Below are 14,297 nucleotides of genomic sequence, written 5' to 3'. Positions count from 1 at the left end.
TATGTGTCTGTTTTTTGCCGGTATCATCCTGTCTTGATGATAACAGCTTTGTAATAGAGCTTGAAGTTGGAATTGTGATGCCACCAGCTTTGCTTTTCTTTTTCAACATTCCTCTGACTATTCGAGGTCTCTTCTGGTTCCATACAAATATTAGGATTATTTGTTCCATTTCTTTGAAAAAAGTAGATGGTATTTTGATAGGGATTGCATTGAATGTGTAGATTGCTCTAGGTAGCATTGACATCTTCACAATGTTTATTCTTCCAATCCATGAGCATGGAATGTTTTTCCATTTCTTTGTGTCTTCCTCAGTTTCTTTCATGAGTATTTTATAGTTTTCTGAGTACAGATTCTTTGCCTCTTTGGTTAGATTTTTTCCTAGGTATCTTATGGTTTTGGGTGCAATTGTAAATGGGATCGACTCCTTGATTTGTCTCTCTTCTGTCTTGTTGTTGGTAGATAGGAATGCCACTGATTTCTGTGCATTGATTTTATATCCTGACACTTTACTGAATTCTTGTATGAGTTCTAGCAGTTTTGGGGTGGAGTCTTTTGGGTTTTCCACATACAGTATCATATCATCTGCCAAGAGTGAGAGTTTGACTTCTTTGCTGATTTGGATGCCTTTGATTTCTTTTTGTTGTCTGATTGCTGTGGCTAGGACTTCTGATACTATGTTGAATAGCAGTGGTGATAGTGGACATCCCTGCCGTGTTCCTGACCTTAGGGGAAAAGCTCTCAGCTTTTCCCCATTGAGAATGATATTGGCTGTAGGTTTTTCATAGTTGGCTTTTATGATATTGAGGTATGTACCCTCTATCCCTATACTCTGAAGAGTTTTGATCAAGGAAGATGCTGTACTTTGTCAAATGCTTTTCTGCATCTATTGAGAGGATCATATGGTTCTTGTTCTTTATTTTATTAGTGTATTATATCACATTGATTGATTTGTGGATGTTGAACCAAACTTTCAGCCCAGGGATAAATCCCACTTGGTCGTGGTGAATAATCCTTTTAATGTACTGTTGGATCCTATTGGCTGCGATTTTGGTGAGAATTTTTGCATCCATGTTCACCAAGGATATTGGTCTGTAATTCTTTTTGATGTGGTCTTTGTCTTGTTTGGGGATCAAGGTAATGGTGGCCTCATAAAATGAGTTTGGAAGTTTTCCTTCCATTTCTATTTTTTGGAACAGTTTCAGAAGAAGAGGTATTAATTCTTTAAATGTTAGGTAGAATTCCGCTGGGAAGCCATCTGGCCCTGAGTTTTTGTTTGTTGGGAGATTTTTCATGACTGCTTCAAATTCCTTAGTGGTTATAGGTCTGTTAGGTTTTGTATTTCTTCCTGGTTCAGTTTTGGTAGTTTATACCACTCTAGGAGTGCATCCATTTCTTCCAGATTTTGTAATTTGTTGGCTTATAGTTGCTCATCATATGTTCTTATAATTGTATTTCTTTGGTGTTGGTTGTGATCTCTCCTCTTTCATTCATGATTTTATTTTTTTGGGTCATTTCTCTTTTCTTTTTGATAAGTCTGGCCAGGGATTTATCAATCTTGTTAATTCTTTCAAAGAACCAGCTCCTAGTTTCGTTGATCTGTTCTACTCTTCTTTTGGTTTCTCTTTCACTGATTTCTGCTCTGCTCTTTATTATTTCTCTTCTCCTGCTAGGTGTAGGCTTTCTTTGCTGTTCTTTCTCCAGCTCCTTCAGGTGTTGGGTTAGGTTGTGTATTTGAGACCTTTCCTGTTTCTTGAGAAAGGCTTGTATTGCTACATACTTTCCTCTTAGGACTGCCTTTGCTGCGTCCCAAAGATTTTGAACAGTTGTGTTTTCATTTTCATTGGTTTCCATGATTTTTTTTAATTCTTTAATTTCCTGGTTGACCCATTCATTCTTTAGTAGGATGCTCTTTAGCCTCCATGTATTTGAGTTCTTTCTGACTTTCCTCTTGTAATTGAGTTCTAGTTTCAAAGCACTGTGACTCGAAAATATGCAGGGAATGATCCCAGTCTTTTGGTACTGGTTGAGACCTGATTTGTGACCTAGGATGTGATCTATTCTGGAGAATGTTCCATGGGCACTAGAGAAGAATGTGTATTCTGTTGCTGTGGGGTGGAATGTTCTGAATATATTTGTGAAGTCCATTTGGTCCAGTGTGTCATTTAAAGTCTTTACTTCCTTGTTGATCTTCTGCTTAGATGATCTGTCCATTTCAGTGAGGGGGGTGTTAAAGTCCCCCACTATTATTGTATTGTTGTCGATGTGTTTCTTTGGTTTTGTTATTAATTGCCTTATATAATTGGCTGCTCCCATGTTAGGGGCATAGATATTTACAATTATTAGATCTTCTTGTTGGATAGACCCTTTAAGTATAATATAGTGTCCTTCCTCATCTCTTATTATAATCTTTGGTTTAAAATCTAATTTGTCTGATATAAGAATTGCCACCCCAGCTTTCTTTTGGTGTCCATTAGCATGGTAAATGGTTTCCCACCCCCTCACTTTCAATCTGGAGGTGTCTTTGGGTCTAAAATGAGTCTCTTGCAGACAGCATATCGATGGGGCTTGTTTCTTCATCCAATCTAATGGCCTTTGTATTTTGATTGGGGCATTTTGCCTATTTACATTCAGGGTAATTATTGAAGATATGAATTTAGTGCCATTGTATTGCCTGTAAGGTGACTGTAACTGTATATTGTCTGTGTTCCTTTCTTGTCTATGTTACTTTTAGGCTCTCTCTTTGCTTAGAGGACCCCTTTCAATATTTCTTGTAGGGCTGGTTTCATGTTTGCAAATTCCTTTAGTTTTTGTTTGTCCTGGAAGCTTTTTATCTCTCCTATTTTCAATGACAGCCTAGCTGGGTATAGTATTCTTGGCTGCATATTTTTCTCATTTAGTGCTCTGAATATATCATGGCAGTCCTTTCTGGCCTGCCTCGTCTCTGTGATGGTCTGTTGCCAATCTAATGTTTGTACCATTGTAGGTTACAGATCTCTTCTCCCGAGCTGCTTTCAGGATTTTCTCTTTGTTGCTGAAACTTGTAAGTTTTACTATAAGATGTTGGGGTGTTGACCTATTTTTATTGATTTTGAGAGGGGTTCTCTGTGCCTCCTGGTTTTTGATGCCTGTTTCCTTCCCCAAATTCGGGAAGTCTCTTGCTATAATTTGCTCCAATATACTTTCTGCCCCTCTCTGTCTTACTTCTTCTGGGATCCCAATTATTCTGATGTTGTTTCGTCTTATGATATCACTTATCTCTCGAATTCTGCCCTCGTGATCCCGTAGTTGTTTATCTCTCTTTTTCTCAGCTTCTTTTTTTCCCCATCATTTGGTCTTCTAGATCACTATTTCTCTCTTCTGCCTCATTTATCCTAGCAGTTAGAGCCTCCATTTTTTATTGCACCTCATTAATAGCCTTTTTGTTTTCGACTTGGTTAGATGTTAGTTCTTTTATTTCTCCAGAAAGGGTTTCTCTAATATCTTCCATGCTTTTTTCAAGCCCAGGTAGTATCTTTAAAATCGTCATTCTGAACTCTAGTTCTGACATCTTACTAATGTCCATATTGATTAGGTCCCTGGCAGTCGGTACTGCTTCTTGTTTGTTTGTTTGTTTTTTTTTTTGGAGGTGATTTTTTCCGTCTTGTCATTTTGTCCAGAGGAGAATAGATGAATGAGAGAACAAAATGGTAACAGGGTAACAACGACCCCAGAAAAAGATACACTAAACAAATCAGAAGAGACCTTCCAGAAAGTGGTTGCTGTTCTGTTCAGAGAATTACTGCTATTCTTTTCTTCGATCTCCTGTTGTGTTCGTAGGTGTTCAGAATGGTTTGATCCCTATCTAACTGAATTCTTGGGACCAGACGAAATTTAGGTCTCCTACTCCTCTGCCATCTTGGTCCTCCCCTTCACTGAGAACATACAGCTTAAGAATTCTTAAGGACATCTGAAGATTCACAGAATCCATAACCCCATTGTTTGGGCCTTCCAGATTTGCCAATATGGTGTGTTAATGACTTGGGATTCTGGGAGCTCTGTCTTCCCACCACCAAATTATTTTAACTACTTTCTTTGTTGACTGATGATGATCAGTTGGACCCCATCTTTAGAAAAGTTTGATAAACGCTCAGCATCAGGGAAATCCAAATCAAAACCTCAATGAGATACCACCTCACACCAGTCAGAACGGCTAAAATTAACAAGTCAGGAAACGACAGATGTTGGCGGGGATGCGGAGAAAGGGGAACCCTCCTACACTGTTGGTGGGAATGCAAGCTGGTGCAGCCACTCTGGAAAACAGTATGGATGTTCCTCAAACAGTTGAAAATAGAGCTACCATATGATCCAGTAATTGCACTACTGGGTATTTACCACAAAGATACAAATGTAGGGATCCGAAGGGGTACGTGCACTCCGATGTTTATAGCAGCAATGTCCACAATAGCCAAACTGTGGATAGAGCCAAGATGTCCTTCGACAGATGAATGGATAAAGAAGATGTGGTATATATACACAATGGAATATTATGCAGCCATCAAAAGGGATGAGCTCTTGCCATTTGCAACGACGTGGATAGAACTGGAGGGGGTTATGCTGAGTGAAATAAGTCAATCAGAGAAAGACATGTATCATATGACCTCACTGATAGGAGGAATTCTTAATCTCAGGAAACAAACTGAGGGTTGCTGGAGTGGTGGGGGGTGGGAGGGATGGGGTGGCTGGGTGATAGACATTGGGTAGGGTATGTGCTATGGTGAGCGCTGTGAATTGTGCAAGACTGTTGAATCACAGATCTGTACTTCTGAAACAAATAATGCAACATATGTTAAGAAAAAAGAAAAAGAAGAAGATAGCAGGAGGGGAAGAATGAGGGGGAGTAAGTTGGACAGGGAGACGAACCATGAGAGACGATGGACTCTGAAAAACAAACTGAGGGTTCTAGAGTGGATGAGGGTGGGGGGATGGGTTAGCCTGGTGATGGGTATTAAAGAGGCACGTTCTGCGTGGAGCACTGGGTGTTATGCACAAACAATGAATCATGGAACACTACTTCAAAAACTGATGATGTAATGTATGGTGATTAACATAACAATAAAAATTTATTTAAAAAGTTTGATAGAGTTTATTCAGCTCCTACCATTTATCCTCAAGCCAAGAAAAGAATATATACACTACCGAAACTGTTGGATAGGAAGTTTTGTCCTCCAAGAGTCTATATTTTGAAATTTTGGAGGAACTCCCCTACTTGCCCTCCCCAAACCTAGATCCTTTTGGAACTCCAGAAATAATTATTTGATTTTACAAAGTACTATTTATAGCAGCCTTCGTGTGGTCTGCTGGCATCATATGACTAATTTTATATAACCCAGTAATCGTTATGTGACTATGTGGGTTGATTACTCTCATCTGTTTTTAAGTTTTTATTTGTGTGGAAAGAATGAATAAGGAAATTGCCATTTGAAGATCATAATGACGTCGTTAATTGAGGCAGAGACCATCAGTGGAAGGCTGATGAGGACCTTCACAGTGAGAGTTCGAGCCAAGTGAGCCAACTAAGGGTAGGACGTATGTTATGTGCTTTCTGATCTGATGTAATAGGAAGTACAGAGCATCACTTATGAAGTATGTTCTTACAAAAAAAAATAATAAGGTGAGACTGATCCTAATTGAGCCTTGGGAAAATTCCAACTCACAGAATGAGCTAAATGACACCATGAGGAAGAAAACAGACAAATCCAGAATATTGGAAGTTCTATAGGACAACTGACCTGGTTACTTCAACAAGTCAAAGGCATTGAGGGGAAAAAGGAAGGGCTATTGCTCTATTTAAATATGATTAATAATGACTGGATAGAAGGTGAATCCAAGAAACTGTTGTTGATACTGTAAGATATGATAATGACATTCCTGTGTTTAAAAAAAAAGCCTAGGTGTTTTAGAGATGTACTCTGAAGTATCTAGGAGTGTAATGAGCTGATGCCTTGGATTTATTTTAAAATACTCCAAGGAGGAAGGGGAAGAGAAGATGAGAGAGATGAAACAAATGTAGAAAAGTATTGATGAATATTGAATCTGAGTGGTAGTTTATTATCGTCTATCGTTGTGTATTGTTGGAAGTGTTTATGTATTTTTTTATATAAAATTTATTATTTCCTACAGATAGGTAAATATTATATATGCTGAGCCTAACAGTGGTTATCTCTAAGTGGCGAGATTAAGAGTGGATTTTCTTTTGCCTTGATATTTCTTTGGTGTGCTCTATATTTCCTGCAAAAAGCATGTACTGTTTTATAATAAAAAATGTAAAGAAGTTTTTATGAATGTAGTATTACTCCTTATTTACACTTAGTATTCAGAATTTATTAGTTATAAGACATGGTTTTCTGACTCCCCTCCCCCGGCCTTTCCCAAAACAGAAGAATCATTGCTTAGCTATCAGATATTCTTTTTTAAAATGAAATTTAATTTATTAAATTCAATTAATTAACATATACTGTGTTATTAGTTTCAGAGGTAGAGGTCAGTGATTCATCAGTCTTATATAACACCCAGTGCTCATTACATCGTGTGCCCTCCTTAATGCCCATCACTCAGATACCCCATCCTCTCACCCACCTCCCCTCCAGCAACCCTCAGTTTATTTCCTAGTTAAGAGTCTCTCATGGTTTTTTTCCCTCTCTGATTTCGTCTATTTTATTTTTTCCTCCCTTCCTCTATGAGCCTCTGTTTTTTTGTTTCTTAAATTCCACATATGAGTAACACCATATGATAATTGTCTTTCTCTGATTGACTTATTTTGCTTAGCTTAATACCCTCTAGTTCCATCCACGTTGTTGCAAATGGCAAGATTTCTTTTTTTTTTGATGGCTGAGTAATAGTCCACATCTTCTTTATCCATTCATCTGTCAATGGACATCTTGGCTCTTTCCATAGTTTGGCCATTGTGGACATTGCTGCCATAAACATTGGGATGCAGGTACCCCTTCAGATCACTATGTTTGTATCCTTTGGATAAATACCTAATAGTGCACTACCTGGGGAACCTCTATACTGTTTTCCAGAGTGGCTGTACCAGCTTGCATTCCCACCAGGAGTGTAAGAGAGTTCCCTTTTCTCTGCATCCTTGCCAACATTTGTTGTTTCCTGACTTGTTAATTTTAGCCGTTCTGATTGAGGTTTTGATTTGTATTTCCCTGATGATGAATGGTGGTGAGCATTTTTTCATGTGTCTGTTGGCTATTTGTGTGTCTTCTTTGGAGAAGTGTCTGTTCATGCCTTCTGCCCATTTCTTGACTGGATTATTTGTTTTTTCGGTATTTACTAAGTTCTTTATAGATCTTGGATATTAGCCTTTTATCTGAAAAGATATTTGCAAATATCTTCTCCCATCTGTGAGTTGCCTCTTTGTTTTGTTGACTGTTTCCTTTGCTGTGCAGAAACTTTTTATCTTGATGAAGTGCCAATAGTTCATTTTTGCTTTTGTTTCCCTTGCCTTTGGAGATGTGTCTAGCAAGAATTTGCTGTGGCCGAGGTCACAGAGGTTGCTGCCTGTGTTCTCGTCTAGGATTTTGATAGATTCCTGTCTCACATTTAGGTCTTCCATCCATTTTGAGTCTATTGTTGTGTATGGTGTAAGAAAATGGTCCAGTTTCATTCTTCTGCATGTTGCTCTCTAGTTTTCCCAACACTATTTGTTGAAGAGACTGTCTTTTTTCCATTGGTTATTCTTTCCTCCTTTGTTGAAGATTAGTTGACCATAGAGTTGAGCGTCCATTTCTGGGGTCTCTGTTCTGTTCCACTGATCTGTGCGTCTGTTTTTGTGCCAGTACCATACTGTCTTGATGATGACAGCTTTGTAATAGAGCTGGAAGTCTGGAATTGTGATGCCACCAGCTTTGGTTTTCTTTTTCAATATTCCTTTGGTTATTCGGGGTCTTTTCTGGTTCCGTACAAATTTTAGGATTATTTGTTCCAACTGTGTGAAATATGTTGATTTCCAGAGCAGCCGTAGCTACTTAACATATCACCCCACTAGCTTGTATCATCCCATATAATACAGAGAAGAGCTTGTGGGAAATGAAAGGTGTGTCCCAAATGAAATCATACGTAGGATTATCAGTTAATATGTTGTGGTATGGTTAGTCTCTTCTCGATTCCTAATGGGTTTCTATTCTAGAATGTTGAAGTTTGTTTGATTAAAGGAAAGTATACTGTTATTACCATCAAGGTCCTTGTTTTGAAGGAGTTGATAATATTATGCCGTACTTTAAAAAGTTACTAAGTTAAATTGGAAAAATTGGAAGTAAAGATTACTGATGGGAAATTATAATGATAATAGTAAGAGCAAACAGTTCTGTTTTGCTTGCTGTTTGCCACATGTTATTCTAAATGCTTTACCTATATTAACTCATTTAATCTGCACAACAACCCTCTCATGTAGGCTTTATGACGATCTTCATTTTATACATAGGAAACTTAAGCACGGTGAGGTGAGCGGCCTGTCTGAGGTCACACAAAGTGTAAGCAGAGGGGCCAGGATTCAAACCCAGGCAACCATGCTGTCAGTCCTGTGGTGGTATAGCATAGCACGAGGTGCCCAAGAATTGAGTGCAAAGGCTGTAAAGTCGAGGCAATAGACCTCACTTTGTTTAAAAATTGAAGTAAATTGACATACAATGTTATATTAGTTTCAGGTATACATGGAAGCCTCACTTTTTAGAACAGAGATCAAGTATGTAATCCTCTGTTTTAGATGAAGAGTCTGAGGATGACTCTGATTTTAATGAGAGTGAAGACAATGATGAAGGCTTCACTAAGGGAAAAAATAAAGTGAAAGAAATTAAGAAGAAAGAAGTGAGGGTAAAATCCCCAGTTGAAAAGAAGGAGAAGAAACCTAAATCCAAATGTGATACTTTGGGTAAGCCTAGTCCAAAACACTTAATTTTATAAAGGGAATGTATTTGGTTTATTTAATGTTTTTCTTCTCTCTGCCTTTGTTCTCCTTAACATTTTGCCAGTGTTCACTTCTAGCTAAGATACACAGAAGGAAAGGGGTGGTGGGGAAGGGAGAAAAGCAGCCGAGAGTTCTGAGCCCCACTGTCTGTGGAGCTTTTACTAGAATTACCCTCCTGCAGCACTGACGGTCCCCCTCCGAGATGGCTAGGGTCACCTGCATTTTACGGTGAGAAAACTGAGGCTCAGGTTAAAGAATTTGTTGGAATTCTTCCAACTAATTATGTGAGCTGCTGGAATTTGCACCCATGTTTGTCCATTTAGAGCCCAAGCTCCAGCCACTGGACCACATTTTTTCCAGGTAGCAAACAGGGAAGTTTGCATGATTCTCATTTCTTGCTTTCAGTCTTGACTTAGTCTTTGATTTGAGATCCCTCTTTGCCACATGTTTTGGGCTTCTTTGGTTTTCCTTCCTTCCTTTCCTTCTTTTTTTTTTTTTTTTTTTAAAGATTTCATTTATTTGAGAGAGCGAGAGCACAAGCTGGGGGAGCAGCAGAGGGAGAGGGAGAAGCAGGCTCCCTGCTGAGCAGGGAGCCGGACGCAGGGTTTGACTCCAGGACCCTGAGGTCACGACCTGAGCTTTTTACTAGTCTAGTGACTGAACTCTATTAGAGTCTAAGTTCCTTGGGAACAAGATCCATGAGCTATACTCTTTGTAACCCTAGAGCCTAATATATTGTCTCATTGACATGTACTGATGAGACACTTTTATGTAATGGCTACAGATATAGACTTTGGACCTGGTTCCTAATCCTGGCTGAGGTACTTAGCAGCTATTAGACTTTAGGCAGATTACTTAGCCTGTTTCCTTATCTGATAGTGGGGATAGCAATATCTGTATCAGAGTTGCTCTGAGAGTTAAAGATAGTGTATGTGGAATGCTTACCACACTGCCTTGCCTACAAATGCTCATAAAAATGGCTATTCTTAGGCTCTCAGTGAATGTTTGTGTATAATAAGAGTTTTCCAAATTTATGATATTGCCTTTTTAATTTTTATAAGATTATGTAAGTTGATTCATCAGTTGTATATAACACCCAGTGCTCATTACTTTCTCTCTCTCTCTCTCTCTCTCTCTCTCTGTGTGTGTGTGTGTGTGTGTGTATTTTTTTTTTTTTAAGTGACTTCAGGAGACTCTGTTCCAGCTGCTGTGAAATCAGAATCTCAGCCTTCACCAAAAAAGGTTTCTCTTTCTTCAGAGGCCACTAGGAAATCATTACAAATATGCAGCCCTTCAGCTGAAAGCAGAAAATCTAAGTGGATCCCACCAGGTATGGCATATTTATTGATCAAGGGCAGGGGCTTGGAAAATTATCACTGGCAGATGTTTTTCCCTAGTTGTAAGTGTTTACACCATATTATTACATACTCTTCAAAACCAAGGTTTGTAATTGCTGCATTTATTCATCATATGTCATTCCCTTATACTTATATGCTTATATGCTTATACTGAGCATCCAGATTGTTTATTATTTTCTCAATGTCATAAGTAAGGTTGCAATAAGCACAAATGTCCTTATTTTAGAAATCTGTGGGTACATCCTTGACTATTTTCTTAGGACAAATTCCTAGTGGTGGAATTACAGTGTCAAAGAGTGTTAACATTTAACATTCCTGATATTTATTTTTGGCAAGAAATTGGTTTGCTCAAGACCCACTTGAGTCACAGTCTGACTAAAGCCTCGGGACCTGTACACAGGGCTTCCAGCATTTAACAAATGCCCTCGCAGACTTGACTTCTCTTCCTTTGTTTTTGCTCCACAACCAAGCCTCACTGATCCTTTAAGAATTCTTTGACCTTCACTTATCTCGACATTACCAAAAACCTAGTCCAGGCCTGTTCATTTCATGCCCAAACCACCTGTGGCCTCCTAACTAGTCCTGTATCCACTTCCTCTCACCCAACCACATGAACCGTCTAGTCCAGGGAGATTGATACTGTTTTTCTTCCTTAAACACAATGTGTGTCGTCTTCTGTCAGAGCCTCTCTCTGTCCACTTTCCTTCCTCTGGTATGTCTCTCCTCATTTGTCCCCTCTCCTTCTCTAAGTCATTTCAAATCTACTCAGGTTGGTTTACTTCTTTTCACTGACATTTCTTTTTTTTTTTTTTAAGATGACTTTTTTTTAAAGATTTATTCATTTATTTTGAGAGAGTGAGAATGAGAGAGAGAGAGACAGAGACAGAGAGAGCACATGAGAGGGGGGAGGGTCAGAGGGAGAAGCAGGCTCCTTGCCGAGCAGGGACCCCGATGCGGGACTCGATCCTGGGACTCCAGGATCATGACCTGAGCCGAAGGCAGTCGCTTAACCAACTGAGCCACCCAGGCGCCCTCACTGACATTTCTTGATTGGTCCACAGTGGTCACCCCCTGATAACTAGGTATTAATAGACAGATTTCAGTCTGAGTCAGTATTTTTGTATTGCTCCCTGATGTTTATAGCAGCACTATCCACAATAGCCAAATTACAGAAAGAGCCCAGATACCCATCAACTGATGAATGGATAAAGAAGATGTGGTATATATATGCAATGGAATATTACTCAACCATCCAAAAGAATGAACTTTGCCATTTGGATGGAACTAGAGAGTATTATGCTAAACAAAATAAGTCAGGGAAAGACAAATACCATATGATCTCACTCATATGTGGAATTTAAGAAAAAAACGAGAAGAACATCGGGGAAGCAAAAAAAAAGGAGAGGAAGGCAAACCATAACAGACTCTTAACTATAGAGAACAAACTGAGGGTTGCTGGAAGGGAGGTGGGTAGGGGGATGGAGTAATGGGTGTTGGGCATCAAGGAGGGCATTTGTTGTGAGAAGCACTGGGTGTTATATATAAGTGAGGAGTCACTCAATTGTACTCCTGAAACTAATATTACATTATGTGTTACTAGAATTTAAATAAAAATTTGAAATATAAATAAAAAGCATTATTAAAAAAAGATTGCAGTCTGAGACTGCATGATTACTTAATGTCTCTTAATTACTTCATCTTGTAAAATATCAGGCACATATTGATTCAACAGTTCCACACACTACTCAGTGCTCACCATGATAAGCATAGTCACCATTTGTCCCCATACAATGTTATTACAATATTATTGACTATATTCCCTATGCTGGACTTTTCATCTCCGTGACTTATTTATTTCATAACTGGAAGTTTGTACGTCTTACCCTTTCATCCCCCTTATCTATTTCACCCATCCACTCCTACCCCCAGTCAGAGAAGGACAAATACCATATAATGTCACTTAAATAAACTAGTATAAATAAATAAAAAGAATATTTGTCATGTTTACAATAATATAATATTTGAAAAAATAGATTCAAGGAGTATTTGTAAAAATTGCAGCATTTTCAAAAAATGCATTGGATTTTTCTGCTACTTTAGAAATTATAACTGCATGCAGTTCTTCATGCCTTTAAAACCAATGTTACTTTCTCCCAACTCACCTGTTTCAGCTTTTGTGCTTAAAGTTTTGGTGCCATTAACTTGCCTTCTGAGCATGTTTGAAAATAGGCAGTACTGTATTTTTTCTGCCCTTTAATACTGTTCATTCTTTTGATCTTGTTTATGGCTTGATAGAACTTATATACCACAGTAATCCGTATCTGCTTTTCTTTTTGCATCTTCTGTCTTAGAAGTTGATCTTTGTTAAGAGATTTCAAACACCGCCAGCAGCAAGTGCTATGCTTTCTTTCAGCGGTATCTGGAAGCAGCGGCAGGAGGAGGAGCCCCCCGGCAGGGGTGTCTGTTAAGTCTCCCAATCGGAGTCTCCGCCTTGGCTTGTCCAGATTAGCACGAGTTAAACCTTTACATCCAAGCGCCGCTAGCAGCTGAGTGTGGTGGTAAACAAATGTTTAAGAGAATTAGAGTTTTACAAGTGTGTTTATATTTGAAATGTGTTTCTATATAAGGAGGGCATCATAATATAAAGGAATCCTTTAAGGTCATGTGAATTGCCTCTACCTATTTTGTGATGATGTTCTCTGAAGCTCTTCAAGACTTCAAGAAAAGGTTTGTTTATAAGAATTATTTTGTGATGTCATTTCCTTCTGAAGAACGTGTTCTCTTTTTCCTGTGTGTAATAAGTCGTCGTTAAGTGGTTGTCTGTTTGACAAGGAGAAGTCCACGTTGCATACTGTTCTAAGAAGATGATGTTGCTTTCCAGCTTTGTCTAATTTATGGCACCTTAACTTTCACTGTTGAGAGGTTATATGGCAAAAGGAAACATGCCCATTTTTTCCAGGAGACATTTCTGAAATCTTAACTTAGGTTGCATTGTCAGTTTTACTGCAAAGATGTTTCATATTTTAGCCAAATATTTTTATAGTAAGAATTCACAATTATTTTACACATTAAAATGGTTGCTATAATATGGCATATGTCTCCTACTCAGAAGTAGATGTTTATTATATAGCAAATAGAATTTCATGAGATTTTATGACGCTCTCATTGCCAAAACCTTTAATGAAAGTGGAAGAGTCTTGATATGCTCTTTTCCTTCATACCATTACATCCATCTATTTCTGATTGTCTCCATTTCACGATTAAATGAATGTTTTGCAAAAAAAAAATATGTTAGTCTTTTTGTTGTAAGTATAAAGGGGGGGAGAGCTGTTTCTTAGAATAATCACTTTGTGAAGCCAGTGATTAGAGGGTGGCTGTCAAGTACTTAGTCATCCCTATTATGATATTAGATAATACAGCTTTTCAGGAAGCTTAATGTGAATTTCTTATGAATAAAAATAGTTGTAGATATTTCACATTTTATGGTGAGAATTTCAACCAGCTCCTGATCACTTTTTAATAAAAATTCTTCAAATCATGTTAACCATTAGAGGCGCCTGGGTGCCTCAGTTGGTTAAGTGTCTGACTTGGTTTCAGCTCAGGTCATGATCTTGGGGTTGTGGGTTTGAGCTCCGTGCCGAACACAGAATCTCTCGAGATTCTTTCCTCTCCCTCTCCCTCCATCTCTGCTCCTCTCCTGCTCCTCAAAGTCTCTCTCTCTTTCTTGCTCAAATGGATAAGTAAAATCTTTTAAAAAATCATGTTAACCATTAAAACGTATAATATTATTGGTTCAGTTTTTCTTGGTTTATAGAAACATCTATGTTAATGTGAAAATAAGGAATTTAGAAAAATGATTAAAGTGAGCATTTGCAGGGGCGCCCGGGTGGCTCAGTCAGTTAAGCGTCTGCCTTCGGCTCAGGTCATGATCCCAGGGTCCTGGGCTCAAGCTCCATGTCGGGCTCCTTGCTCAGTGGGGAGTCTGC

The 14,297-nt window shown here is 38.5% G+C and overlaps 1 protein-coding gene across 5 annotated transcripts in view; it reads left to right on the top strand.

Moving 5' to 3' along the window:
* Window positions 1-14,200, top strand: part of RAD51AP1 (RAD51 associated protein 1) — a 30,132-nt gene extending 15,932 nt beyond the window's left edge. Inside the window, exons 7-9 of one of the 5 annotated variants that reach the window (XM_027595099.2) lie at window positions 8,753-8,917; window positions 10,143-10,283; window positions 12,725-14,200. In XM_027595099.2, coding sequence (XP_027450900.2) covers window positions 8,753-8,917; window positions 10,143-10,283; window positions 12,725-12,861 — 443 coding nt within the window. In that variant the 3' untranslated portion in view covers window positions 12,862-14,200. Of the gene's footprint in view, window positions 1-8,752; window positions 8,918-10,133; window positions 10,284-12,662 lie in introns of all 5 variants that reach the window. The other 4 variants (XM_027595098.2, XM_027595100.2, XM_027595102.1 and 1 more) reach the window with 4 other exon arrangements.
* Window positions 14,201-14,297: the final 97 nt, after the last annotated feature.

This window comes from Zalophus californianus, chromosome 9, assembly GCF_009762305.2.
Source record: "Zalophus californianus isolate mZalCal1 chromosome 9, mZalCal1.pri.v2, whole genome shotgun sequence".
NCBI classification, from domain to species: domain Eukaryota; kingdom Metazoa; phylum Chordata; class Mammalia; order Carnivora; family Otariidae; genus Zalophus; species Zalophus californianus.
Note: the sequence above shows the minus strand (reverse complement) of the source record. Positions and strands in the feature narration are given on the sequence as shown.